Here is a 25,795-nt window from a genome sequence, read left to right on the forward strand (position 1 = left end):
TTGAACTTTTCCATCAATGATCATTTTTTATTATTATCGAATATGAAATATATTCTCTTATTAACAATATCTTATATATTGTAAATATAATTTAAAGTTAAAAAATATATTATATAAAATTTATTTTCTGTTTCAGTAGTTGTTATTATTATTTTAATTATAAATAATAATAATAAAATTCTAATTTTAATTTTAATATTTTGTAACTATTTATCATATATTTTTAAACAGTCATTGAAATTATATACTTTTATAGATAATTTTTTATACTTTATGGTTTTATAATATAATAAATACTTTAAATATTTATTAATCTATTTATTAATTATATATAAATTTAATAAATTTTTTTATTAATATACTATTTTTAAAAATTAAAAATCATTATATGATTAAAAAGAATCATACTATTTTTAAGATTACAATTATTATAAATTAGAAAAATAATTTAATAGTCCATTATTATTTATATATTATAAATAAAATTTATACATCAATATAATATTTATAGGTCAAAAATATATATTTTTAATTATATATAATTAATATTTTATTTCTTATAATTAAATATTACATAATTAAAAAATAAATTATTAATTAATATAAAATTTCATATATAATTAAAATATTATTTTCAATATTAAAATTATTGTTTAATTTTAAGAAATAATTTATTAATCAATAGTTAATATAAAAGATATTATAAATGAAGGGGTACCATTTCGGTTATTTGTTCATAGCAAAATCGTCAAAATAGAGTGTGTCAAAAGGCAAAGAGAGACATCCAATCCAAGTTTTCAAATAATGATTCCTTTTTATCAAAATATTGTTATTTAAAAAAAGAAAAAGAATTTTGGGTCGCACAACTTATTTAAATAAATCAAGTTAAGAATTATGATGGAAAGGGTGTTTTTAAACACCAGATCATATAAATCAGCAGATATTGGAGTTGGATAACAAAAACTTTAATGGTGGAGGATGAATTACTAACTCTTCTCCTGTAAGGGGTGGTCATAGGGAAATTATACAAATAAATCATTGTCAACCGCGAGATCTTAAGCCCCTTTCTGTTAGGCTCACTGTTATAAGAGTGGGACCGATTGAATAAGTGTGAATAGCCCCTCCCCCCCACGAGGCGAGTGGACCTCCGGCACGAAGCTCTCCCGTTTCCGATGCTGCACCTCTGCAGAAAATGGGCCCGGGGACTTGCCTGGGTGACGATAGACCGCCAAATCACTCCGTCTGGTGGTGAGTTAACCAGGACTCCGCTGATTTAAAATAATAAATATTTATTTGAGATTCTAATCTGCTCATGCGGGATTGGGAAAACTGACGAAGCTCCGACAACTATTTTTTTCTTAAGGAAAATGGTCAGTGTTTGAGCTCTTATCTAAGAAAATATCTTCATGACATATTTGTAAACGAACAAATAGTGGCAATTTCCTGAGCTTCTTATCACCGACCCAAGTTCGTAAACCAAAACTTGGACAAAGTTCAAGGTTGTAAAGACAGAATATGCAAAACAAAAGCTATAGGATTATAAGCCTGTGTTTGGGAACACCTTTTGATGTTAAAAAATTATATATATATTTTTTAATTTATCAAATTTTATTTATTTATTTATTTTGGAAAATAAGTGATTTCTTTTAAGCAAAACTGGTGTTTGTGAGAATCGATCTAAACGTTCCTTTGGATGATAACTTCAATATCATTGATGATACTAGGATCCGTGCTGCTGTTCCCACCATCAAGTATTTGATAAATCATGGCGCTAGAGTTATTCTTTCCACCCACTTGGTATTTATACTTTGCAATCCCCTGATTTACTGATTTTTACTAGTTTCATATTTCTTGCTTCTAGTTGCAAATGTTATCGTGCTGTTTAATGCTAATGCTAATTGCTTCCGTGTTAATTTGAACTTGTATAGCATATAGCTCTGTAGATTTATATGTACATCACTTTATTATTATATTTCTAAACTTGGCTATCAGATATTTGCGGTTTTGTTTCCATATTCATTTTAGTTTCTAAATTGCGGCTATATGCATGCAAGCAGATTTCTTTTCATTCCTATAAACTTTGTAGCTTTTCTTACGAAGTTCTGATTTTTATTTTGTCGTTTCATTTTTCTGTTTGCTTGTCGGATTATGCATAAATGTTTCTTTGATGTAAATGCAATTCAGTTTCACTGTTAAGATTTGCAATCTCTTACAACATTTTACCTATCAGCTTCCCTTTCCCTGATTTTGAATTGGTCTTTGGAGTCTTAGATTTTTCTTTCAGTTTCTCGTATTGGATCAGCTCTCTGTTTGTGTCTGCAATATGCTCTTTAAACATACACTGTTGGCTGCCTGCATATATTGTATGTTTTCTTGGCGCCATTGCTGTATGAATTAGAGTAATATGGTTTTGCTTATGCTTTCTGGACAAATTCTCAAATTTGGTCCCTGGGAGAGGGAAGGTAAATAGAGAGACAAACATAAGTATCATAATACTGCAATTCTCATTGTATTTTGACTGGCATCAAATTCACTTGTTAAGTTGATCTAAGTAGGCAATAGGCTCATAACTGACCTAACCGTTTTCAAGATTGAGGACTATGAGGGTATCACCAAATTTCTTTACTAAGCAAATTAGGATTGTTTGTTACTGTTAGTCCTTTCTATGGCTTCATTTTTCTGTAATGTCTTTCTCAATGTGGATGTACCTAACTATTTTGGAATATAAGCTTTGTAGGAATTCAGAAAGAAACAGTTATCAGTTTTTCTTTTCCATTTTGTAGTAACTTGCATCTTTGCTTTGTCTTTTTCTGCCACGAGTACATTTTATTTGCTTTATAGGCTATATGATCCTTGTTTTACTGATGTAGTAGATATTGTTTGTCCAGCTGCACCTTTTTATTTTTCTTTTTCTTTTTTATAATTTCTTGCATTGTCATGATTTGATTTTGGGCTCTGTCACGTATTAGAACAGTTAAAAATTGATTAATGTGATTTTCATCTGATTCTGGTTTACAGCATTGCCCCGCCCTAAGGATGTTACGCCTAAGTACAGCTTGAAGCCTCTTGTACCTAGGCTATCTGAACTTCTTAGAGTTGAGGTGTGTCTTTATTCCCTGTCCCCACTCACCCTCGTTCCATTCTTCCCATTATATTTGATCATTTGTTTGAGGTGCTTAAGTTGTAATTTTCCTACATAATAGGTTAAGATGGTGAGTCATATTGGTGAGGAAGTTGAGAAATTGATGGCTGAGATCCCAGAAGGGGGTGTCTTGCTTCTCGAGAATGTAAGGTTCCACAAGGAGGAAGAGAAGAATGACCAGGAATTTGCAAAGAAGCTTGCTGCCCTTGCAAATGTCTATGTGCATGATGCATTTGGTACTGCTCATCGAGCCCATGCTTCCACTGAGGGAGTGGCTTAATACTTGAAACCTTCTGTTGCTGGTTTTCTTATGCAGAAGGTGTCTTAGATGCCTGTTCATCTTCTTTAAGGTGTTCTTTCATAAAAGAATTGATTCTAATATACTCTTTGCTTTTAGGAACTTGACTATGGCAAATCCTAAGAAGCCATTTGCTGCAATTGTTGGTGGCTCAAAGGTATCAACGGAAGTTGGAGTGATAGAATCTCTCTTGGAGAAGGTTGGCATCCTGGAGCAATGATATTTACCTTTTACAAGGCACAAGGACACTCGTTTGGGTCATTCCTTGTGGACAAAGACAAACTTGATCTTGCAAATTCACTCATTTAAATGGCCAAGGCTAAGGGAGTGTCCCTATTGCTGCCCACTGATGTGGTCATTGCTGATAAGTTTGCTGCTGATGCCAACAGCAAGGTTTGCCTTTCAATGGCTGTTTGAATCTTGTTGGACACATTGCACATACACAGTCCCACACAGATTTAGAAGAAAATTTAGACTTTAGTGTTGTCAATTATATCAGAGTTCAGAGAGTTCAATGCTATGTTCTTGCAGGTGGTGCCAGCATCCTCTATACCAGATGGCTGGATGGTTTTGGATGTTGGACCTGATGCGATCAAGACATTCTGTGAAGCATTAGATACTACATTCTGTGCAGGTGGTGTTTCGGAGCTTACCAAAAAACCGTCAAACTCTATTGTTCTCTGCAACAATGACGAGTAACTTGGAATCAGCAAATAAGGCATATTTCTATGAGGCCTGTGAAGGCTTCAAGAAAGTCAATACTCTTAAGCAGCAGTATGTTTTAGTCCCTAAGAGTGTGAAGGATGTTTATCTTGTATGCATTTTGTCAATAATGGAAGACATGGGTATTCGATCTGCCATGATTTTTGTCTCCCCCTGCAGATATATATTCCTTGGAACTTAATTTCTTCTTGTTGTTTCTTGATTTTTTCTTACGTTTCTATTTCTTGTTGCAATCTCTTTTTCTTGGATGGATATCTATTGCAATGCCATCCCTACCACAGCGGTAAAATAATATGCATCTCTACCTAAGCATGTAGTAGTGTGTCTATTTTTGACTCACTGATTTGTAGTAGTAGGTTTGGCCTTTGTTTATCTTTGTAATATGGAAGCAGAATTGTTCATCTTTTGAGTTTAATTTTATTCTTTCTCTGAACATGCTTGTGAGATAGACTTTAACCGCTGGTATTGCAGCAAGTATCCTAGAGATTAAGTTCATCGTGTGGGGCGTACTGCCAGAGCAGGCCGAGTTGGGCTTGCTGTGAGTGTTATTTCTCAGGGATTAGGGTTTAGGGTTTAGGATTTTATTTCTCCTTTCTTCCACATCAAATATCTCTAATTGCTTAAAGGAAAAATATGGGCTTAAAAATTATTGTCATTATTTTGGTGTCTCTGTAGCTTTTGATATATTTATCCACTTTCAATGCCTTTTTGTCCTGGGCACCATTCTTGAGATTTATTATGTGGCAATTTATTTAAATTTCTATTTTTAATACGAATGGTATTTGAGATTTTATTAGAAATAAAATCTAAATTATATATTCGTCTAAAGCTCCGCTTGGTAAATAAAAAGAATAATGATTGAGATTAGAAATGCCACATGAAAAATTAAGAAAACAATAAAAATGAACCTAAATGAGAGAATATTACAAAAATAAAATCATAAAAGTATATCATTGTATAATTAAAATGAGACTAGTTGTAAGCTGTTGATATAAATAAAATCTATTTGCACTTATTTTTATATTATTTATATTAATATATATATAACTAATAAGTGCCATATATAATATAATAAAACTTTATATATACATAAACAAAATAAAAAATATAAAAGTAAATCGTCTACAAGACCAGAAATTATAAAATGGACTGTGGTCATATAACTTTGTGGACTCAGGGACTCATCCGATATTGTTTTGTTTATAAAAAAATTTACCTCAGTGCTTGACACATGCGTCAGACACTAACACGCGTCAACATCTTAACTTAATTTGCGTTCATTGATTTTGTATTAAATATTCATTAACTTATGTTGATTAAACATATGTTGAATGTTCACTGTTTAAACATAAAATATTAATTGTTTGTTAACTTAATTTTATTGAAAAAATATGTATATCATAATATAAATATTTGTAGTAGCTTGATTTTTTTTTTATTTACCAGCTGTATAAGAACGATTTATATTACGTCTATATTATATATGTTTATTTGAATGAATTAGTGGATATGATTTTCATCAATGATGACTATCTATTGACAAACTAATAAATATTATGCCTATAAATGATTAATGTTTATATCAATCATAATTTTTTTCAATATGTATTAGGAAAACAATAAAAACTTTCATAAATAATTAATATTTTTATTTAAGAATATTGATGAACATTATATATACAGCTAATGAATATTGCATTACTAAATAATGAACGTTAATATTAACATTGATGAACAATATATTAAACGAAATCATCGTGAATATTAAGTTCATAAATAATAAATATTTAAATACATAAAAAATTAATTATTATAGAATATAACATCTAATGGATACTATATATATATAAAAGAAATAAACATTTTAGAATATGTAAATGAAAAAAAAAATATTAATATGTATCTGGTCTAATAATTCTTTGTTTGACATATGTTACTATATTTTAACACATAATTTTTAATTTTGACACATGTACTTATTATTGACACATAGAATTCAAGTTTATGTATAATTTTATAAGAAATAATTTATTTAAAATTTATATATTTTTGTAATAATGGAATCTTAAAATTAAAACAAAACTAACAAGCACATTAAAAATATTTACTTTATTATTATTTTTAAATATTTTAATTAATTATAAAAATATTAAAAAAATATATTTAATTTTACATATAAATCTAATTCTTATTATTATTTATAATCAAAATAATTACGATAATTATACAACAAAGTGGATAAATGAATAGCTTTCGTGAAATATATAAAATGATATATTATTGAAAATATTATTTTTAATATAATATTACTTTTTAAATTCTTTTATTACAATTTAAAAAAAATATCATGTGTCAAAAATAAGTACACATGTCAAAATAAATTTTTTTAAAATAGTGATAGTAAAATAATTATAACAGTCGTATAATATGTAAATAAACAATTAGTTTTTATAAATATTTAAAAATTTATTCAATATATAATTTAATAATATATTAATTTTTATAAATTTATTTTACTATAATATAAAAATTTAGAAACAATTTAATTTAAAAAGAAAGTAAAAAAAGCCAATATTTTCTTGAACACGGAGGATATGGTTATTTTCTTAGCTGAAAATGTGAGATTCTTTCTTTTTCACTCTTAATTTGAAAGAGTGAACGTTATATATTTTATAAAGTTTCTCCTCCCACATGTTTATAATCATATACCGGAATTAAGGCTAAGCACGAATCAGTCCAATTCGGTTATCTATAAATCACCAGTACCATACCAAATCTCGATTCTTCTAAAGTTGAAGGTACTAGTACTATACCAAACATAAAAGGATCCGTACCGTATTGTACCAATTTTTATGGTTGAATACAGTTCGGTTCGATGCTATTTTCGGTTCTAAAAAATTTTAAAAACATAATTTTAATCTCATATTTAATCAAATATATTTAGAGAAAATATGATTACCAACCTAAAGAAAGTAGCATGAAAATCTGAATTAGAATTGCAATCACATTCCCGAACAACATTTTTTGCAATTTAGTCACTTGTAAATATAATTATTCATTCAATATTCAAATATAAACCATTAAAATATATGTTACTACTAGCATAAAAATATTTTACAGATGGCATCATTAAAATAAAATATTTTTCGCAGTTGCAGCCAACAATCTATCCAGCAAAAATAAAAGTAAAAAAGAAAAGAAAAATACCCGAGACTGAGCAACGGCGGCACAGTTATGAGAAGAGAGAGCGCTAAAGAGAAAGACATCTACGCGAGCCAATTCTTGCTTCTGCCTTTTTGCGAGCCAATTATGTATGGGGCTAAAGAGAAAGACGTCTAGGCGAGCTAATTTCTTCATTTTCTTTTTGATTTTCTGTCCAGAAATTTGCCTTAAGGATTTTATCTTTCTGAATTGAAAATTGAGAGGTGTGCCAGTGTGTTCTAAATAGGAAGATGTCTACGCGAGCTAATTTCTTCATTATTCTTTTTGATTTTATGTCCATAAATTCGCCTTAGGGATTTTGCCTTTCTGAATTGCAAAATGGAAGGTGCGGCAGTATGTTCTAAAGAGGAAAACAATGTGTTCAAATTGTTAGGTATAAGCTTGTAGCATGTGGTAAGAAAAGATATTAGGATTAAGTTAGTAGATAGTAAATTATAAATTTAATATTATAGTAATATATAATAGTATCAATATACTATATGATATTTTAATATATAACTTTTTTATAGAGTATAAAGTATGTATAATATTATAGTTACTTTTAATATATAGTATTTTTTTTTATTTCGACAATAATTACTTGAATTATATAAAATGATAAATATAAAATAATTTTTTATAGAGTATAAAGTATTTTATAATATTATAGTTATTTTTAATAGATATTATTTATATAATATAAATAACTATTAATAAATATATGTAAAAAATTTAGTTCTACGGTTTGGTCTGAATCAGTACAAAACAGATCGGTTCTTGTACGGTTATGGTACGGTTTTTACTAAAGAACCAGTAGCATGCCGTAATAGTAAAAAAACTCGGATTAATTTAATTTGGTTATAAAAAGTTTCGGTTATTTTAGTTCTAATATTTTTCGATACAGTTATTTGATTCGGGTGGGAATCACCGAAATCCATGCTCAGTCTTAAACGGAATGCATGCTATGAGCGATTTATCCATCGTATTGGGCTTGTTGAATGCTTCTTTCGGCCTTTGGTGTGTAGTTAGTCCATTGCATTAATAGGTTATTAAAGGTATTTATTAAGAAAATAGTTTTAAATAGTTATATTAATTAGAATAAATAAATTTCTTAATTATTAGAAAAGTTATTACAATTAGATAAAAGTTATATATTTAAAGAATCTTTTATTTAAAATTTTAATTTTTTTATAATCATAGATCAGTTTAATTATTTATTTGTATCTGTTGTCTCAGGCGTCAAATAATTAAGAATAAATATAATATTATATTTAATTAAATTATTTATTTCCCCTTTTGGTATTTACTGTGTCATTTTTTTATTTATTTGCAAATGGACTTTATTTTTAATTTATGATCTTCATTCTCTCACATCCCCGGTTCCTATTTTGTCTTCTTACTAAATTAAAATAATTAATTCTGTATTTTAGTTTATCTCAAAATGTTGTACTCCAATAGCGCTATATATTTTATTATTTATTCAACTACTTATTAATAAAATAATTAATTTTTTAAATATAAAAAGAAAGAATTGAACTCTTAAAGAAATTTCAAAAGGAAAAAAATGATTAGAAATTTTAAATATATTTTCTTTAATAAAAGAAAATGTAATTTAATATTTATTAAAATACCTTTACTTTTTTTTCTTCTCCTAATCGGTGAGGATTTGTAAGAACAGTTGATAGAAAAAGGAGAGAATTTGTGGACGGAACATTGCTTCTTGTTATATGCAATTGATTTTATTTTTTAATTTTTTTGAGAATATTTATTTGCTTTTATATAAATAAAAGAATTACTCAAAACTCAAAATCTAAATCAAATTAAAATATTATTCAGAAAAATGAAATTAAAATAAACAAAAGTGTAAAAAGTTCCAATATATATTTGTTGGCAATTAAGTATGTATAGTGCCTTACAGCAGTTGCATGCAAGCCATCATGGTCATGGTCATCATTATCCTACAAATCCACGGTCCACAGTGAAACACAACACACCCCTCTCAACGAGTCACTTTCCCGTTTTTTATTCTCCTGATCATCATGACATGACCAAACTTTGTGGGCCGCGGCAACGGCATTCCGTAATAATATGCCACGTGTAAATGATGATGTTAGGTCCACAGTTTTCAGGTCTGGTCTAGAGACCAGATTGTCCCACTATTATCCGCAACAAACGACAGAGACTGAATATAAATAGCGATCCCCAAAAATATGGAATTTTCTTTTTATAAATAATATATACAACTTTCATTTTGTTTCTAATATTAATATATATTATATAATATTCTTTTGATTTGATTAATAAATACTCATGGTTAGCCAGGCAATAAGTCAGTTAACCATTTTGATTGTTTTTTCTTTTATGAATAATTTGATTTTTTATTAATAAAAATAAAAGCAAATGGTTAATTTTTTCTTAAATTTATAGTTTGATTGATAGAATTACCTTTGATAGTTTTTATAATTATATTTTAAGTTTCTAGCAAAATCCAATTAACGTTTGTGCAATTAAGTGATTTTTTTTTTTTAAATATTTTAAAAATTAATTTTTTTTATCTTAATTTATTTTTCACTGTTGTTAAGGAATACAAAATAGAAGGACTGTATTAGATAATAAACTTCAAACTTTCTGCATATAAACCTTAGATTTAATTAAATAATTTGAAAAAAAAGATAGATTTATAATATTTTGACCGACTTACTGGCTGGCTACTCAACTAATGCCAAAATTTATGATAAGCTTTTAATAAATAACAACAAATTACCAGATATTTGACATTTTGTTAATGTTTTTCCTAAACTTATTTTGGAGTAGGTACGAAGTCTAGATTTTACAAAGTATATATATAGCAATAATTTGAGAAAATCATTAAGACCTTATGGTGCATTTAATAAAGCGAGTTAAAGTTGTTAGTTCTTTTAATACTTTGAAAAATGCTAGAAAAGAACTGCGTCCCCCTTTGTAGAAGAACACATTAACTAAGGAAGTGAGATGGATAATCAAATCGTGTTTTCTTGAATGACATGTCCTCTGAGACGATAATTTGTTAGGATCAGCGATAGTTAATTCGAGAAAAGGAGAAAGACAAGAGATTTTATTTCAAAGCCATAATATATTAAACAAAGACCTTATGGAGTTGGAGAGCCTGCATTCTAACCAAGAGCATTGAGGTTTCTCTTCACAAAATAACATTTGACCCTGAAAAATGCTTGACGTTTTCGAGCAGGGCATCTAAAAATTGTCAGCATAGTCAATCCAAAAATGAGAAGATCTCCATACTACTTGCTCATGGAGATATTCAAAAAACTACGGCATAGTTGATTCACAATCCCCATATCTCCATACTGCTTGCTCTGACTATTCATCCCGATTTTGAGATTCCTTCCTACAGGTAGGTATTAAGCACAAACAACTTCCACAAACATTTCTAATGAGCATTATGGCTTTGAACAGACTAAGAGGCCACGTGATTGATCCTCAATTTGAAACATTCAAAGTATCTTGATCTAACCATGTAGGATCCTGACTTGTGGCAGTGCCAAACCATCTTTTCAAGTCTGCAAGTGATACTTGCATGCATTCTAATTGACTTGGTCCTTACTAAAAGCACAGTGAAGCATTTGAATGTTCCATGAACGAGTTCTTTAATCGAATAAAGTCATCAACAAGTAATATCTCTCCCCTTCAATTATCCTTCAGTCTGAGATTTATAAGGGAAAGCTCCAGCAATACAAGCATCCTCCCTAATACGAATGGATCTCCCATCCCTAACTTGCCATCTGCTTCTTGGAGATGATGTATATGGTGGCACTTAAGACTCCTCAAGTCCAGGAGGAATTTTGATTGGCAGAGGCATTCAACATAGAATTGTTTGAGAAATATCTTCCTTTCAACACTACAGCTAAAAGCAACTATGGGCTTGAAATGATACGCCTGATCTGTTTCACAAGGTTGACAAGGTTAAAACCCTGAAGGTCTTTGAAGCCAATCACGCTCGAGTTCTTGCTCTTGCACATGTTCGACCGAGCACTCTAACTCATCTCTTCCTTTTTTAGTCCTACCAGAACTTAACCATCATATTATTCAACTCATTACACTAAGAAACAACAATTTGAAACAGCTCGTGGTGTACGCAAGGGCGGTAGGATTTTCCATCATCGCCAATGACAGTAGTCTTTCCTTCCAGCCATCCATTTACTTGGCTGTTTTCTGGCGAACTTGAGAGAAAGTATCCCTCTTAGATCTTTGGATAACTACATATAGCCCCAGATACTCACCATGAGTGCCAATATGGGAAACCTGTAAGATTGACCCCAAATATTTTTAAATAAAACAGGGTTATTTGTACTGAAGTAAACGGCGGACTTGTAGAAGTTAATTCTTTAACCCGCTAGTACTTTCATAAATCTTGAAGATCTTAGGTTCTAGCTGATGAGATGGCGGATCAATTATGCAAGAATATGAATGAGATACTTGCCTAAGATACCCAAGTGCACACTAACATAAGTCTTTAACTTTATGGCCAAAATAGTATATTAAACAAGGACTGCTAGATTTTAAACTCTGCCATTACATAAAAGGCTGTAAATCTAAAATATAGCTAACTTCAGTTTATCATTAACCCTTAACACAAACAAATTACTGCATTAATCTAGGAGATTGTTTAAAAAATTGGATTTAATAAAAGGGAGAGAAAGATGGCAGAATAAAATTAAATTTGTGGACAACGTCTTGGTGGAATTTTAAACTTATTCTTAAATCATTAAATAAAAGATTAAGGTCATAATCTTGATGGTTTATGTTTCTTTAAAAACATTTTCTTTTCTCAAAATTGTGAAAATCTAAAGTCAAATTAGGATTATAACAAATTATATGTTGGGCAGCCCTGGTCCATTGAGCTTCTCCCATAATAATAATAAATTAAATCCCTTCGCGGATGAAACCAATTAAACAAACTGCATAAAACAAACTTTAGAGGAAAAATACCCAAAAAAACCCACATAAGTGATTTCACAAAACAAAACCCCTCCCTTCCCGTTTCCCTCCTATTCTTTGGCAGCCCCCAGCAGCAGCTCTAAAACAGACCTCATCAATCAATCCTTATCCATGGCAGCCACCGATCCAACTCAATTACAGAAACTCTCCCTTCTCCTCGGTCCCGACCCGAGTCACTTGGAATCCCTACTAAACAGCCTTATGTCATCTTCCAACGAGCAGCGCTCTACCGCTGAGTCACTTTTCAATCTCTGCAAAGAAGCCAATCCCGACTCGCTCCTCCTTAGACTCGCTCACCTTCTCTCATCTTCTTCTCTCTCCGAGATTCGTGCTATGTCCGCTATTCTCCTTCGTAAACATCTCACACGCGTCAATGACTCCTTTTTATATCCGAAACTTAGCGAGTCAACTCGTTCTACAATTAAACACATGCTTCTATCTTCTCTCCAGCAAGAAACGGCAAAATCTATAACTAAAAAAATAAACGACACCATCTCAGAACTTGCTGCTTCTATTTTGCCTGATGGAGGATGGCCTGAGTTGCTACCGTTTATGTTTCAGTGTGTGACTACACAGAATTTTAATTTACAAGAATCAGCTCTTTTGATTTTTGCAAGATTGGCTCAATTTATTGGTGAAACTTTATTTCCTTATTTGACTACTCTACATGAACTGTTCTTTAATTGTTTAAGTAATTCAACTAGCGCGGATGTTAGAATTGCTGCTTTGAATGCATCTGTTAGTTTTATACAATGTTTGTCGAGTAATAATGACCGTGAAAAGTTTCAAGATTTGTTACCATTGATGATGCGTGCTTTGACGGAGGCATTGAATAGTCAACAAGAGGTAACAGCACAAGAAGCACTTGAATTGTTGATTGAATTAGCAGGGAGTGAGCCTAGGTTTTTGAGGAAGCAAATTGTTGAAGTTGTAGGGTCAATGTTGCAAATTGCGGAGGCAGAGAGTTTAGAAGAAGGAACGAGACATTTGGCTATAGAGTTTGTGATTACATTAGCTGAGGCACGAGAGAGGGCACCTGGAATGATGAGAAAGTTGCCGCAGTTTGTGCATAGGTTGTTCATGGTGTTAATGGGAATGTTATTGGATATAGAAGATGATCCTGTGTGGCATAGCGCTGAGGTTGAGGATGAGGATGCTGGTGAGACTAGTAATTATGGGTTTGGACAGGAGTGTTTGGATAGGCTATCCATTTCTCTTGGTGGGAATACTGTTGTTCCTGTTGCCTCCGAGGTTTTGCAGGCTTTCTTGGCGGCTCCGGAGTGGGAGAAGCATCATGCTGCGCTTATTGCCATTGCACAAATTGCTGAGGGTTCATCTAAGGTATATATGTTTCATGCCATGGTTATGCATTTGTACTAGCTATTAATTGAAGTTTTAATGTCTCTATAACATGCATGATGAATATTTTAAAACATAGCTCTACTATAGTGCTCCATAAATGCTAAAGATACTACCATACTCTATTTGTTTTAGTTGAATTGGCCTTTTGTTTTGTGGATGCTTTTATTATTTATTTCATTTTGTAACATATTGTCTCCATTTTATAACCTTTTGCTGGTAAACATATTCGTAATTCTTGAGGTTTTCAGAGAACACTAATTCATTATTTTGCTGCATCTTGTGTTCTTATATTTTTCTTTTATTGCACAGGTGATGATAAAGAATCTTGAGCAGGTAGTTTCTATGGTCTTAAACTCATTCCAAGATCCCCACCCCCGAGTGAGGTGGGCAGCTATAAATGCCATTGGACAATTGTCAACTGATCTGGGTCCAGATTTGCAAGTGAAGTATCATCAGAGAGTGCTGCCTGCTTTAGCTGGAGCAATGGATGATTTTCAAAATCCTCGAGTTCAGGTTTGTCCAGCAGTTATGCAATTGTGAATTCCTCATTGCTACCAGACAGTAAATGATGCAAATGATATTGCCAACTTTACTCGTTTCCATATAATTCGACTCATAAACAGAGAGACAGACAATAAGAGAGCTCATCCTAGAATGAAAAAAAAGAATGACAAGAAATGATTTATCTGGTTTCTGGTTGACATTTGAGTTGCTACTTTTTGATATTTCTGGACTAGGCATCAGTGCACCTGTGCAATGAAGATGTAAACCATTCCTCAGGGCATAAAAATATTATAGTTCTTCATTTTTAAGATGACTATATTAACTGGTGTTGCGTAAAGCTTGTATAGGGTGTGATTTAAAAGCTTGAATAAATTTGTTGCAATTTAGGGAAATTATATATATCTTTTCCTGCTCATTCCTAGCTGGCCTGTTACTTCCTGTGAATGTTTTCAACTGGTTGGTAGTTTAAATGACTCTTGTCCTTTTACATTTTTCAAAAATTTATCGTATCTGTTTATTTTACAAACAATAACTCTATACTTGGTTTATCAATTATGTGCACATCCCATTATTTTATGTTGCAGGCTCATGCTGCTTCAGCAGTTCTCAACTTCAGTGAAAATTGCACCCCTGATATACTGGCGCCATACTTGGATGGAATTGTTAGCAAACTTCTTATACTCCTACAGGTATAATATATATTTTTAATCAAATGTATTTAAGCCCTCACTATCCTTGGTTTCATTATAGTTTAATGATTAAGGAAAAAGTATATTACTGGATTTGTCTAAAATTTTCCATGTCCTGAACTTGTTCTGAGGTTAGAAGCAATAAGATGTCTTAATGTCTACTGCTCAGTTCATTCCCTTTTTGGCTCATGAACCCTGTGGTGCTCTTCTACATAAATTTAACCTCGATCTTTTCATTTTTTCATGTGGTTTTTCTTTTAATGGAAATTTCATCTTTTTCATATTTTTTTGTTCTCATTTTATTTGTGCTGAGTTATTAAAATGAAATCCAGAATGGGAAGCAAATGGTGCAAGAGGGTGCCTTGACGGCTTTAGCATCAGTTGCTGATTCATCACAGGTACTTTCTTTGTCTAATTAATTTTGAGTTCGCTTTGACTTGCATTCTTCTAAACTAATATGTGTGGGATGGGTCTCTGAGCTTCTAGCATAGGAGCTGAATGTGTTATTTTGGTTTTGCTAGACCATCAATATTTGCTATTGATGCAGAGAGAATATGTTGTTCTAATGCAATATTTTGTTTTAGCAGGAGCAATTTCAGAAATATTATGTTGCTGTAATGCCTTACTTGAGAACTATACTGTTGAGTGCAAATGACAAGTCTAATCGTATGCTTCGTGCTAAAGCTATGGAATGCATTAGTCTGGTTGGGATGGCTGTTGGAAGAGATAAATTTACAGATGATGCTAGACAGGTAATGATGGAAACATTTTCTACATGGTTCTTTATGTTATTGTGGGTATTTTTGCTTATGGTTGTCTCTGTTAGATGTTCCCCCTTTTTCTGCACACGTGGTTCCATAAAATACTTGTCTTTAGCTGCTGTAGCAACTCTGTTTATCTTCTCCTGTATCATGACCAGATTTGCTCATGTCTTCAGCTTTTCTTCTTGATTATTAGCATGAGTTCCCTGCAGTCTGGGGAATGTGAATTTTAGAATGTGGTTCAGATTCTCACAGCCATGAATTTTTCCTGGAGAATAATGACCTTAAACTTGTTGTTTTTTCAAGGTTATGGATTTCCTAATGTCACTGCAAGGAACTCAAATGGAAGCAGATGATCCAACAACAAGCTACATGCTACAAGTACGTTTAAAACAGCTGTAGATGCAACATGATATTGCAACTTTATGATACTCATTTTAAGTTATCAGTTTGGTTATTTGACTTATACGTTGCTGTAAGGATATTGGAAAACTGAGTAAAATAGTCTAATTGGTTATTTGTTCTGCAGGCATGGGCCAGACTATGCAAGTGTCTTGGGCAGGATTTTCTTCCATATATGCAAGTTGTCATGCCGCCTTTGCTTCAGTCAGCACAAATTAAGCCTGATGTGACCATTACTTCTGCAGATTCTGATGTTGATATTGATGATGACGATGACAGGTTTTCATTCTGTTTAGATTGTCATAAAGAAGAAGATTATTCCTTTCAATTTTACCTGCATAATTTTGTGGTAGCCTCTAAAAGATAGGCTACCTTAGTTATACAATGACGGTCATTTTCCTTATATTCTGCATTTTTCTGTTAAATGATTTTAAATTATTGCCTAATTTAAGTTATGCTTTTTTTTTTAAAATTTAATTTTAACTGTCAATATAAATTATTGATTAAACATAGGACACAATTTGACCATATTATAAAGTAGGATAAACACGATCAGCATATTTACGTCTTTTTGTGGAATTATTTATCACTTTCTTTAGAAACTTTCTTTCAGGGACAGAGCATGTCCTTTTGCTTTAAATTGTCTTTAAAATGCTTGAATTAATATATTGCTTAAATTTTCCATTCCAGTAAATGTGAAAGTTATAATCTTTTACTTTCTAGACATTTTTAGTTTGTCATATTTACCCCTTGCTCATGGAACAATTAGACTCCCTGAGAAACATAGGATTATTATTTTCCAAGCACAGGGAATCACATACATGGTATATTTATCACAAATGAATTTGTTCTTGTAAATTCTATTTTTTTTCGCATTCCCCTACTAATTTATCTAGTTTATGTTTTAGGGAAACTGCTTGAAAAGATAAATCTCTCGTGTAATGTTTCCTCAATTTCATTTACTATTGTCAATTCTCTTTCTGATCATCAGAAGGAAAGCAGTGAGTTTCAGGAAATCTTCTTTTTTTAGTGGGAATGTAAGACCTTTTGAGTCCATTTTCTGTTGCAGCATTGAAACAATCACTCTTGGAGACAAGAGAATAGGAATCAAGACTAGTGTTCTGGAGGAAAAAGCTACAGCTTGTAACATGCTTTGCTGCTATGCTGATGAATTGAAGGAAGGATTTTTCCCATGGATTGATCAGGTTTATATTTCTTTATTATATTTGAGGGTTTCTCTCTTGTGGTTTTTGGTGAATATTTTACTTATTAAACTATGTGTAAGAACTGTAGGTTGCTACTACTATGGTTCCTCTTCTTAAATTTTATTTCCATGAAGAAGTAAGGAAGGCAGCTGTTTCAGGTACATAAGATTTATTCTCTCCTTATCATACATACATGTGCATAACTATATATGCATGTATCTTTTCTGTGAAGCTTTTCAAAACTCTTGATGCTGTTTTTGCTTATAGTTATGCCGGAGCTACTATGTTCAGCTAAGCTTGCCATAGAGAAGGGTCAATCTCAAGGACGTAATGAGTCATATTTAAAGCAATTATCTGATTACATAATACCAGCTTTGGTGGAGGCCTTACATAAGGTCTTACTTCTGTTTCTCTCATGGTTCTTTTGAGTATGCATATACAATTGGTTTCTATTTATTTGTCTGTGTCAGTACATATTGAGATTATGTATTTATTCAACTAAATGATTATTTTTGTGTTGAAAACCATCTTGCAGGAGCCAGAGGTAGAAATTTGTACAAGCATGTTGGATGCATTGAGCGAATGCATACAGGTTCGTGAGATTGATTCATGATGTTTGGATGCAACTAACAAGGACCTGCATTGCTTAATTTTCTCAATATTAATGATTTTGTAAAGCAGTTTCTTTCAATAGTCACTCAGTCTGCACATCTTTGGTGTTAGTAATGTTTGTATATTAAAACGTTACGAACAAAATGATTTATTTGATATTCATTATGCTATGCTGCTTTTTTCTTTTCTTCCATTCTGAACTGATCTTATTGTGGGGTTCCTGTCCTTAGTTTTCCGGTCCTCTTTTGGATGAAAAGCAAGTGAGGTCCATTGTAGATGAGATAAAACAGGTCATCACAGCCAGCGCAACTAGAAAACAGGAAAGAGTAGAGAGGGCCAAAGCAGAGGACTTTGATGCAGAAGAAGAGGAGTTATTAAAGGAAGAAAATGAGCAAGAAGAAGAACTCTTTGATCAGGTATGATTTCTTAATGTTGAAACTTGGTTTTAGACCTATTGTTCACTACATTTTATCTTATTTTGTTATACAGTGAAGTAATCTTTTTTTTTCTTTTTAATTTCTCATTATACTCAAGGTCGGGGATTTGTTGGGCGCGCTAATTAAGACATTCAGGGTCTCTTTCTTGCCTTTATTCGATGAGATTTCCTCATACATAACGCCTATGTGGGTAAGTACTTGTTTAATGCTACATCTTCTATGTTTATACGCAAGCCCCCTTTTGTATTTTCAAACAAGGTGCTCCTTAAATATATATATGTTTCAGATGACTGTCCGATAACTTTTCCAGTACACTGAATTTATTTCATTTTGTGCTGTTTTGATTTGTTTCTCTCATGAGTTTGTTCCTTTGTAACTATTGTTTGATGGATAAGGATGCTTGTCGTAGTTTACTAACTTAATTATTGGCGGTAAACCCGCTTGTGTCATTTTCCCTTAATCCATCTTGAAAGAATAAATGCTGTACCACTTGAGCATGAATGGATTTGGCCAGTTGAATGAAACCTTCTGTTTTTAGACAACTGAGGATTGAGCATTCAATTATTACCTTTAATCTGAAAGGATTTGCTCACGTAGTTCACTTAAGAAAGAATTTTACTAACTGGCATCTGGTGTAACAATAAAATCTACTTGGCTTTTTCAATGTTTATTGTGTAGGGTAAGGATAAAACAGCAGAAGAGAGGAGAATTGCAACTTGTATATTTGATGATGTGGTGGAGCAATGCCGTGATGCTGCTCTTAAGTAAGCATTTCCTGCATTTCTGGAAATCCTCTATCAACAAGGCCTTTATGTGTACTTATTTCTTTATGTTGCTGGAACAGATATTATGGTACTTATGTTCCTTTCCTTTTGGAAGCCTGCAATGATGAAAATCCAGATGTTCGCCAGGTTTGTGCTTAGCAACTTTATTGTTCTGGTTCTCTTAGGAATCTGTTTTTACTAAACGCATGCAATTGTATTTCAGGCAGCTGTTTATGGTGTTGGTGTTTGTGCGGAGTTTGGAAGATCTGTGTTTAAGCCATTTGTCGGAGGTACTTCGTCTCTTGGTTGCATATTTGCCTCTCTTTTGTATTGCTGCTTTAAATCTGTTGTAAAGGGAATTTTTTTGTTAAATCTTCTTGCAGAAGCCCTTTCTAAGTTAAATATTGTAATAAGTGATCCTAATAAACTTCATGCGGACAATGTAATGGCATATGACAATGCTGTTTCAGCTCTTGGAAAAATATGCCAGTTCCATCGGGACAGTATAAATGCATCACAGGTATTCTTATTCTATTAATTTATATATTAATCACGCCTTCTCAATTGTCTGCAGAGTGATTTTGAATTATATTATTTATATATGGGTCTTTTTTTTGAGCTTTGTGGACATGGAATGCCAATGTTACTGTTTTCATATTAAGTGCTGCAGGCTATGGAAATTAGAAGTTTGATTTACTATTTGATTCTGGTTTATGTAGCATATGCGGTGTGCCTTTAGATACCCGGTTCTACTCTTATTTAGGGCATTGAGTTTAGATACTCGGCTTTTTGTTCAGATCTTTTGGCAGCTCTGAATTGAATATTGTACGAGTACTTGAGGCCTTTAGATGATGCTTCTTAATGACTGGTTGTTGAGACACTTCTTAAAAGGTTGACTAAAATTTCGAGCATGTAAAATTTGGCTTACTTAAAAGTAATTCACTAGCTTGATCTGGAAGACCAAGACTTTCCTTGAATATGAAGAGCCTATTTGTTGAATCTTTAGATGTATGTTCTTAATTCCCACTGGTAACCTCGAGTGCTGGAGTCCCTTAACGTATTATGATCCTATTTATGGTTTAAAGCTGTTAATCAAAGTGTTTAGAGCATGATGGATTTTGCTTAATATGTATACATAGACTTGGTCAATATATATTGATTCTTGTAATATTTTAACTATTCTAAGATTTTCTCATATGGTTTCTTATATGTGGTGTTTGGCAGGTAGTGCCGGCCTGGTTAAGGTGCTTACCCTTAAAGAGTGATTTAATTGAGGCCAAGCTTGTGCACGATCAGCTTTGCTCAATGGTTGAAAGGTAAAAATATTGGCTTTTGGATGTGTTTTGCCTACATTTTTTGCTTAATCATTTCTTCCATCTCTTACTCTGAACTTTCTGGATTAATTTCCTTTCTTTGCATATACTCATTGAAATAGAAATATGCCAACTATTTTCAGGTCAGATATAGAACTTTTGGGACTGAACAATCAATATCTTCCCAAAATAATACTTGTTTTTGCTGAGGTATACTTATCTTCTTTTCTAGTTGCCTTAATACGTTTTTGTTATTACTAGGAACTCTTGAATATTCCTTTTGGTTCTAATGTGCTAATTTGTTTCGATGCTTCCTGTTATAGGTCATATGTGCAGGCAAAGACTTGGCCACGGAGCAAACTGCTAATAGAATGATTAATTTATTGAGGCAACTTCAGCAAATGTTACCGCCTGCTACCCTAGCTTCAACTTGGTCATCCTTAGAGCCACAGCAGCAACTTGCTTTGCAATCTATTCTGTCTTCTTAGTTCCCGAGGAGATGTTGGGTATATCATTGTTATTTCTTTGATGAAGATCTGCTTGGTGTAGCCACATTGAGTCATCCGTGGTTCCTTTGCATTTGTGGGTATGTCAATTCTTTCTTATTAGGAAGAAGTTGTCTCCGGTCGATTGTGTTCCTTCTCTGTTGGTGGGCATGTCGTTGTTTTTTGGGGAAGCTGTTGTCTCTACTGCTGGCATATTTGCGTGTTAATATCTCCCAATTCTTTTTCCATCAACTTCTCCTCGAAAGAAATTTCTGTTAGAGTGGTTCTCGAGTCGATATGAAAGTGAAATAGTTTTGTCGTAGGGATGTGTATAGCAGTAGTACTATCCATTATTTGAGTGAAAGGAATAAATAGAAATTTACATATTTGTAGGCCTCTAGTTGGTTTGGCTGAGGTTGAGGCTTGTGAGTGAGGCTATTCCTGTAACAATATTGGTGCTCTGTATTCTTCAGGATGCGGAATATTTCAATATAGAGATTTATTTATGTTCTACATTTGGTTCCAGTTGGGCTGAAACACTATTTAGAACCACCTCGCACAATACCAAAGGACAATGGTCTTTTGCTATATATCAACCATAGCACAGTTATATCCAGAAATGAAATTCAACTAATAGCATCAGATTCTCCTGGGGGAGGAACCTCTTCCTGACATATCTTGCTTACCTACTTTTTGTTGTTTTATTTTTATTTTATTATATTTTCCCCCCTAAATAGAGATATAATAATAATAAAAGAAATTATCTCATTTTAGGTCTATCAGGAACTTATGTAGAGATGGTCCCCAAGTGTTTTACCAAACGAAGCATCCCTGTGTCCTGTATAAGCAACCTTTCTTTTTATGCTAGTTTATATTCGATAATGGAAAACATCCAAAGGGACCATGTCTTTGCTATAATACTGATAATATTCCAGCAGCCTACCATACAGTCATGACCCATGACCCATTCTCTTAATTTTCTTTTATTTTATCCTCCACTCGCCTCACACAGCAATTCTGTGTACCTGTTTATTATTATTATTATTTTATTTTTTAAGAAAACGAATTCAGATATATTTTAAAAGTTTATAACTTAATAATTCTCCATGTCATTGTCATTAACTTAATAATTCAGATATATTATTATTTAATCATCTCTCTACCCTCTCAGCTAAATGAATCAGAAAGGTCAAGACATTTATCAGAATAAAAAGATAAAACAAAAGCTTGGAACAGTCTATTGATCAGTATTTTCTTTTTTTTTTTTTTAAAAAAAGCAAGAAGAAAAGAACTATGAAAAACATTGAAGAGAACAATATGAAAATGAATGCTATAAGATATAAAATAATCAAGAAGCACCAAGGGGACATCACAGCATAAGAATGCAATTACAATTTAGAAAGCATTAACACTCTTATCAATGAATCAAAAGGTCGGCTGATGTTATCATGAAAGAGGCCTTCTATGATGGGTATGCTTTCTTATCCTTGCTTTCCAAAATAATGGCTAATGATCAATTTGGCCCTTGAACTATTCTTCAAGATCTAATTCGTCACAAAGTCAGTTTCTTGATCCAATTGTACCAAAACTCTTTATCAATGGCTGGTTAGCCTCAAAACACTCTGGCCGAGAATTTCAACAAGCCATTTTTTATTTCTTCGATGACAGCAATGGTTCATCTTGGTTCAGAACAACTCATTATGCTTGATAATTGATCATTTTGAATTTTTTTTAGTTGATTTATGTGGTATTTAATTGACTGAGATACATGGATGAACTCCCTACTTTACAAGCCTTATGTTGGTTGACCGGCATTGTTTGTGATCAAATTGCTCTTTATCATCTACTAATGGAAATTTTGGATGTTATTAAATCAATAAACTTATGTTGGGGTAAATTAGATTTTGAAAAGTAATTTTAAGGGTCAAAATGAAATTCTAGACAAGAATAAATCATCTAACTAACTGCTACCCAAAATGAGTAATATAACTAAAAGGATGAAAGAACAAAAATTAAATACATAATGCAAATAAAGAACAAAACTTTTTGTTTTGATGATGTCAGAAGAGGTTAGAACCAACGCAGCGTGCCCGATATGATATTCCTTTTGTCCTGCTTTAGTCTTGACGGAGCCAACGGTTCGGTGTGGAGCTTAGTCTTTGGGGGCATTATGGGAGCAGGTTCATTCTGGTGCCCCCAAGTGGCAGGAGTTTAAGCATTTAATTGAAGCCCTCTCAGTCAGTCTTGTCATATGTTTGACCAAATTAGAGACAGGGATTAAAGGACAAAGACAAGACTAATCCCCTTAATTAAGCACCAATTAGGACTAATACTTCATACTTGTTTTGTAGTATCCATGTCTACTCCCTCTTCTTTCCTCACCAAGGATTTGATTATCCTTTTCATTGTTGTGACTTGTGTTTTGGGCTTCTCTCATGACTTTTCATGCCCACATTCAATTTTCTCTGTTCTTAGGCATACATTATTATATAATTCGATCGCTAATTTAGTTTGTTACCGGTTCAAATTCTTTATTTCTAATATAGAAATCACTGAAATTTGATATCATGCAAATGTGTACATAAAACAATTTCACACTTTTCATGCCTTTTATTTTAAAATTCTTTGATGACAACACAACAGTGTTTATTTTTATTTTTTTCAAGTTATTTATTTTGCTAAAGATAAGCAATAAGGTACCCTTTTGACAAACTTTGAATTATATTCTGTTTTGGAATCGGGCTGCTGAACAGCTAAATCTTCTTCTTATTTCTATTAATAAAAAAGTAAAACCCTAATCCGGCTTAGGTATTCAATAAATAAACTGATAATTATCTTCCTATTAAGACATATTTTTTCCTTAAAATGTGATTGGACTTAAAGCTCTAAGTAGATCCTTCTTCCGTCCGTTTCAGATTTCGATTTTATTTGGTCATTTTTGGCTCTATATCAATTACTTGTTATTTGATAATAAAATTAAAATTCTGAACCCAATTCTTAAAATTTGAATTTGGCTTCTAATAAAGTTCATAATAAGTTATAATTTCTTTTTGTACGTAATCAAAACGGTAGCATTAATTTGAACCCAAATTCTGTTCCATTTCTGCAATTTTAAAATTGCTACTTGGACTTGGTACAAACTTATGTGAAGACAAAACAGTCATTTTAGGTGTAGTCAAAATTAAGGTATGCAAGAAAAAGAATTCTCCTTTGAGAGATAATTTGTCCACATTGTAAAATGCAAGTCTCAAAACCTTCCAAACACTAACAAACAACTCTCTATAACTCTATCATATTGACATCAAATTACTCATAAAAAAAAAAAAAAAAACTCAAAAGGGAACCTTTCTATTATATATACATATCTCCACTTAATCCCTAACAATAACATGTAGACACACTTTCAAACTTCTTTACAACAGTTTCTCTTACTTCTTCTCCTCTCTTCTTTAGAACAAACACCAGTATTTCTCTTTTTTCCCTCTAGTCCAACATCAAACTCCTGTATATTCTTGTACAGATTGTCAATGGAGATTCAGTTCCAGCAGCAAAAGCAGCATAGAAGATCAAGTGTTCCAATGAACAAAACAAGCAAATTCAAGGGGAAAAATAGGCCTAATAATAATTACAATAACAAGAACAAGTTTGTTGGTGTTAGGCAAAGGCCTTCTGGTAGATGGGTAGCTGAGATCAAAGACACAACACAAAAGATAAGGATGTGGCTTGGCACTTTTGAGACAGCTGAAGAGGCTGCAAGAGCTTATGATGAAGCTGCGTGCCTTCTCCGCGGATCAAACACTCGAACCAACTTCATTACTCATGTCTCCTTGGATTCTCCTCTTGCTTCCAGGATTAGAAATCTCCTTAACAACAAGAAAGCAGGAAAAGAACAGCAAACAGAACAAGAAGAAAATCATGAAGTCTCTACCCCATCAAATAGCACCGTCACTACTGCCACTAGCACTAGTACTAGCAGCAGCAATATGAGTGATAACAATACCCCTTCAAGGGAGATAATAAATGAAACCCAGTTTCATGAAGATGTATACAAACCGGATATGAGCAACTGCAGAGATGAATTTGAATTGGTTTCTTCTCAGTCTGATCTTACATGGGCATTTGGACCTGGGTATGATAGGTTTTCATTTACTCAGGAAGTATTGGACTTCCCGAAAGATATGCTGCTGTCGGAGGCAGATGACCTGGAATTTACAGAATTTGACAGGATGAAAGTAGAAAGAAATATATCTGCATGTCTATACGCCATAAATGGGGTGCAAGAATATATGGAAACTGTTCATGATCCTGTTGAAGCTTTGTGGGATCTTCCACCAATCAGTTAATTACATTAGTCTTTGTTACTTCTGGTGGACTGGCTGCAAAGTTACAATGACGAACACCGGGTAGAGATAGAGGTTGAAATCTTGTTGCCTGAACTTGTTTTTCCCAGAACTGTAAACAGCATACTACAAGGGGAATTCACCTAGTGGTTCTGGAAGGTCTTTGCAATCATCGGTGAATGCAAAGTCTAAGCAATCATGTCTATTAAAATATTCTTCCATTCATATATGTTTCCGTCATTGAAAAGCATGTTTCAACCTAATTCTAGTTCAAACTCTCTAAGAGCCCTACAGCCATTGACCATGCAAATAATCAAGTAGCAGTTTCAGATAAGATCATCCTAATCAGCATATACTGAAATATTAAGAGTATATCATCAATACCTTTTCGGAGAAGTAATGAGCCATTTTCTTTTGGCATGTCTAAACTGTCTCATAAACCTTAATGCTATGTTTCACGCTATTTTTGTACTTGATATTTTTTTTATCTCAATCCTTTATATTATTCATTTCAATATTTAAAGAAGTCGGCTTTGCCTCAAAGAAAGGGGACTTTCTCAAA

At 32.5% G+C, this 25,795-nt stretch overlaps 2 protein-coding genes and 1 pseudogene across 2 annotated transcripts; all 3 read left to right on the forward strand.

The window, feature by feature from the left end:
* Window positions 1-900: 900 nt before the first annotated feature.
* On the forward strand, window positions 901-4,344 carry LOC8277133 (annotated as a pseudogene).
* Window positions 4,345-12,336: 7,992 nt separating this feature from the next.
* Window positions 12,337-21,406, forward strand: LOC8276494 (importin-5). The gene is made up of 20 exons (XM_002525368.4): window positions 12,337-13,700; window positions 14,031-14,234; window positions 14,810-14,914; window positions 15,247-15,312; window positions 15,502-15,666; window positions 15,982-16,056; window positions 16,205-16,356; window positions 17,147-17,282; window positions 17,371-17,440; window positions 17,550-17,677; window positions 17,818-17,874; window positions 18,125-18,310; window positions 18,429-18,521; window positions 19,010-19,095; window positions 19,176-19,242; window positions 19,319-19,385; window positions 19,479-19,615; window positions 20,320-20,411; window positions 20,552-20,618; window positions 20,732-21,406. The coding sequence occupies exons 1-20, from the start codon at window positions 12,471-12,473 to the stop codon at window positions 20,894-20,896; spliced, it is 3,348 nt and encodes a 1,115-aa protein (XP_002525414.1). The 5' UTR covers window positions 12,337-12,470; the 3' UTR covers window positions 20,897-21,406.
* Window positions 21,407-24,244: 2,838 nt separating this feature from the next.
* Window positions 24,245-25,458, forward strand: LOC8276495 (ethylene-responsive transcription factor ERN1). Its single transcript, XM_048380126.1, has 2 exons — window positions 24,245-24,387; window positions 24,418-25,458. The coding sequence occupies exon 2, from the start codon at window positions 24,421-24,423 to the stop codon at window positions 25,234-25,236; it is 816 nt and encodes a 271-aa protein (XP_048236083.1). The 5' UTR covers window positions 24,245-24,387; window positions 24,418-24,420; the 3' UTR covers window positions 25,237-25,458.
* The last annotated feature ends 337 nt before the right edge of the window (window positions 25,459-25,795 follow it).

This window comes from Ricinus communis, chromosome 10, assembly GCF_019578655.1.
Source record: "Ricinus communis isolate WT05 ecotype wild-type chromosome 10, ASM1957865v1, whole genome shotgun sequence".
In the NCBI taxonomy this organism is placed as follows: domain Eukaryota; kingdom Viridiplantae; phylum Streptophyta; class Magnoliopsida; order Malpighiales; family Euphorbiaceae; genus Ricinus; species Ricinus communis.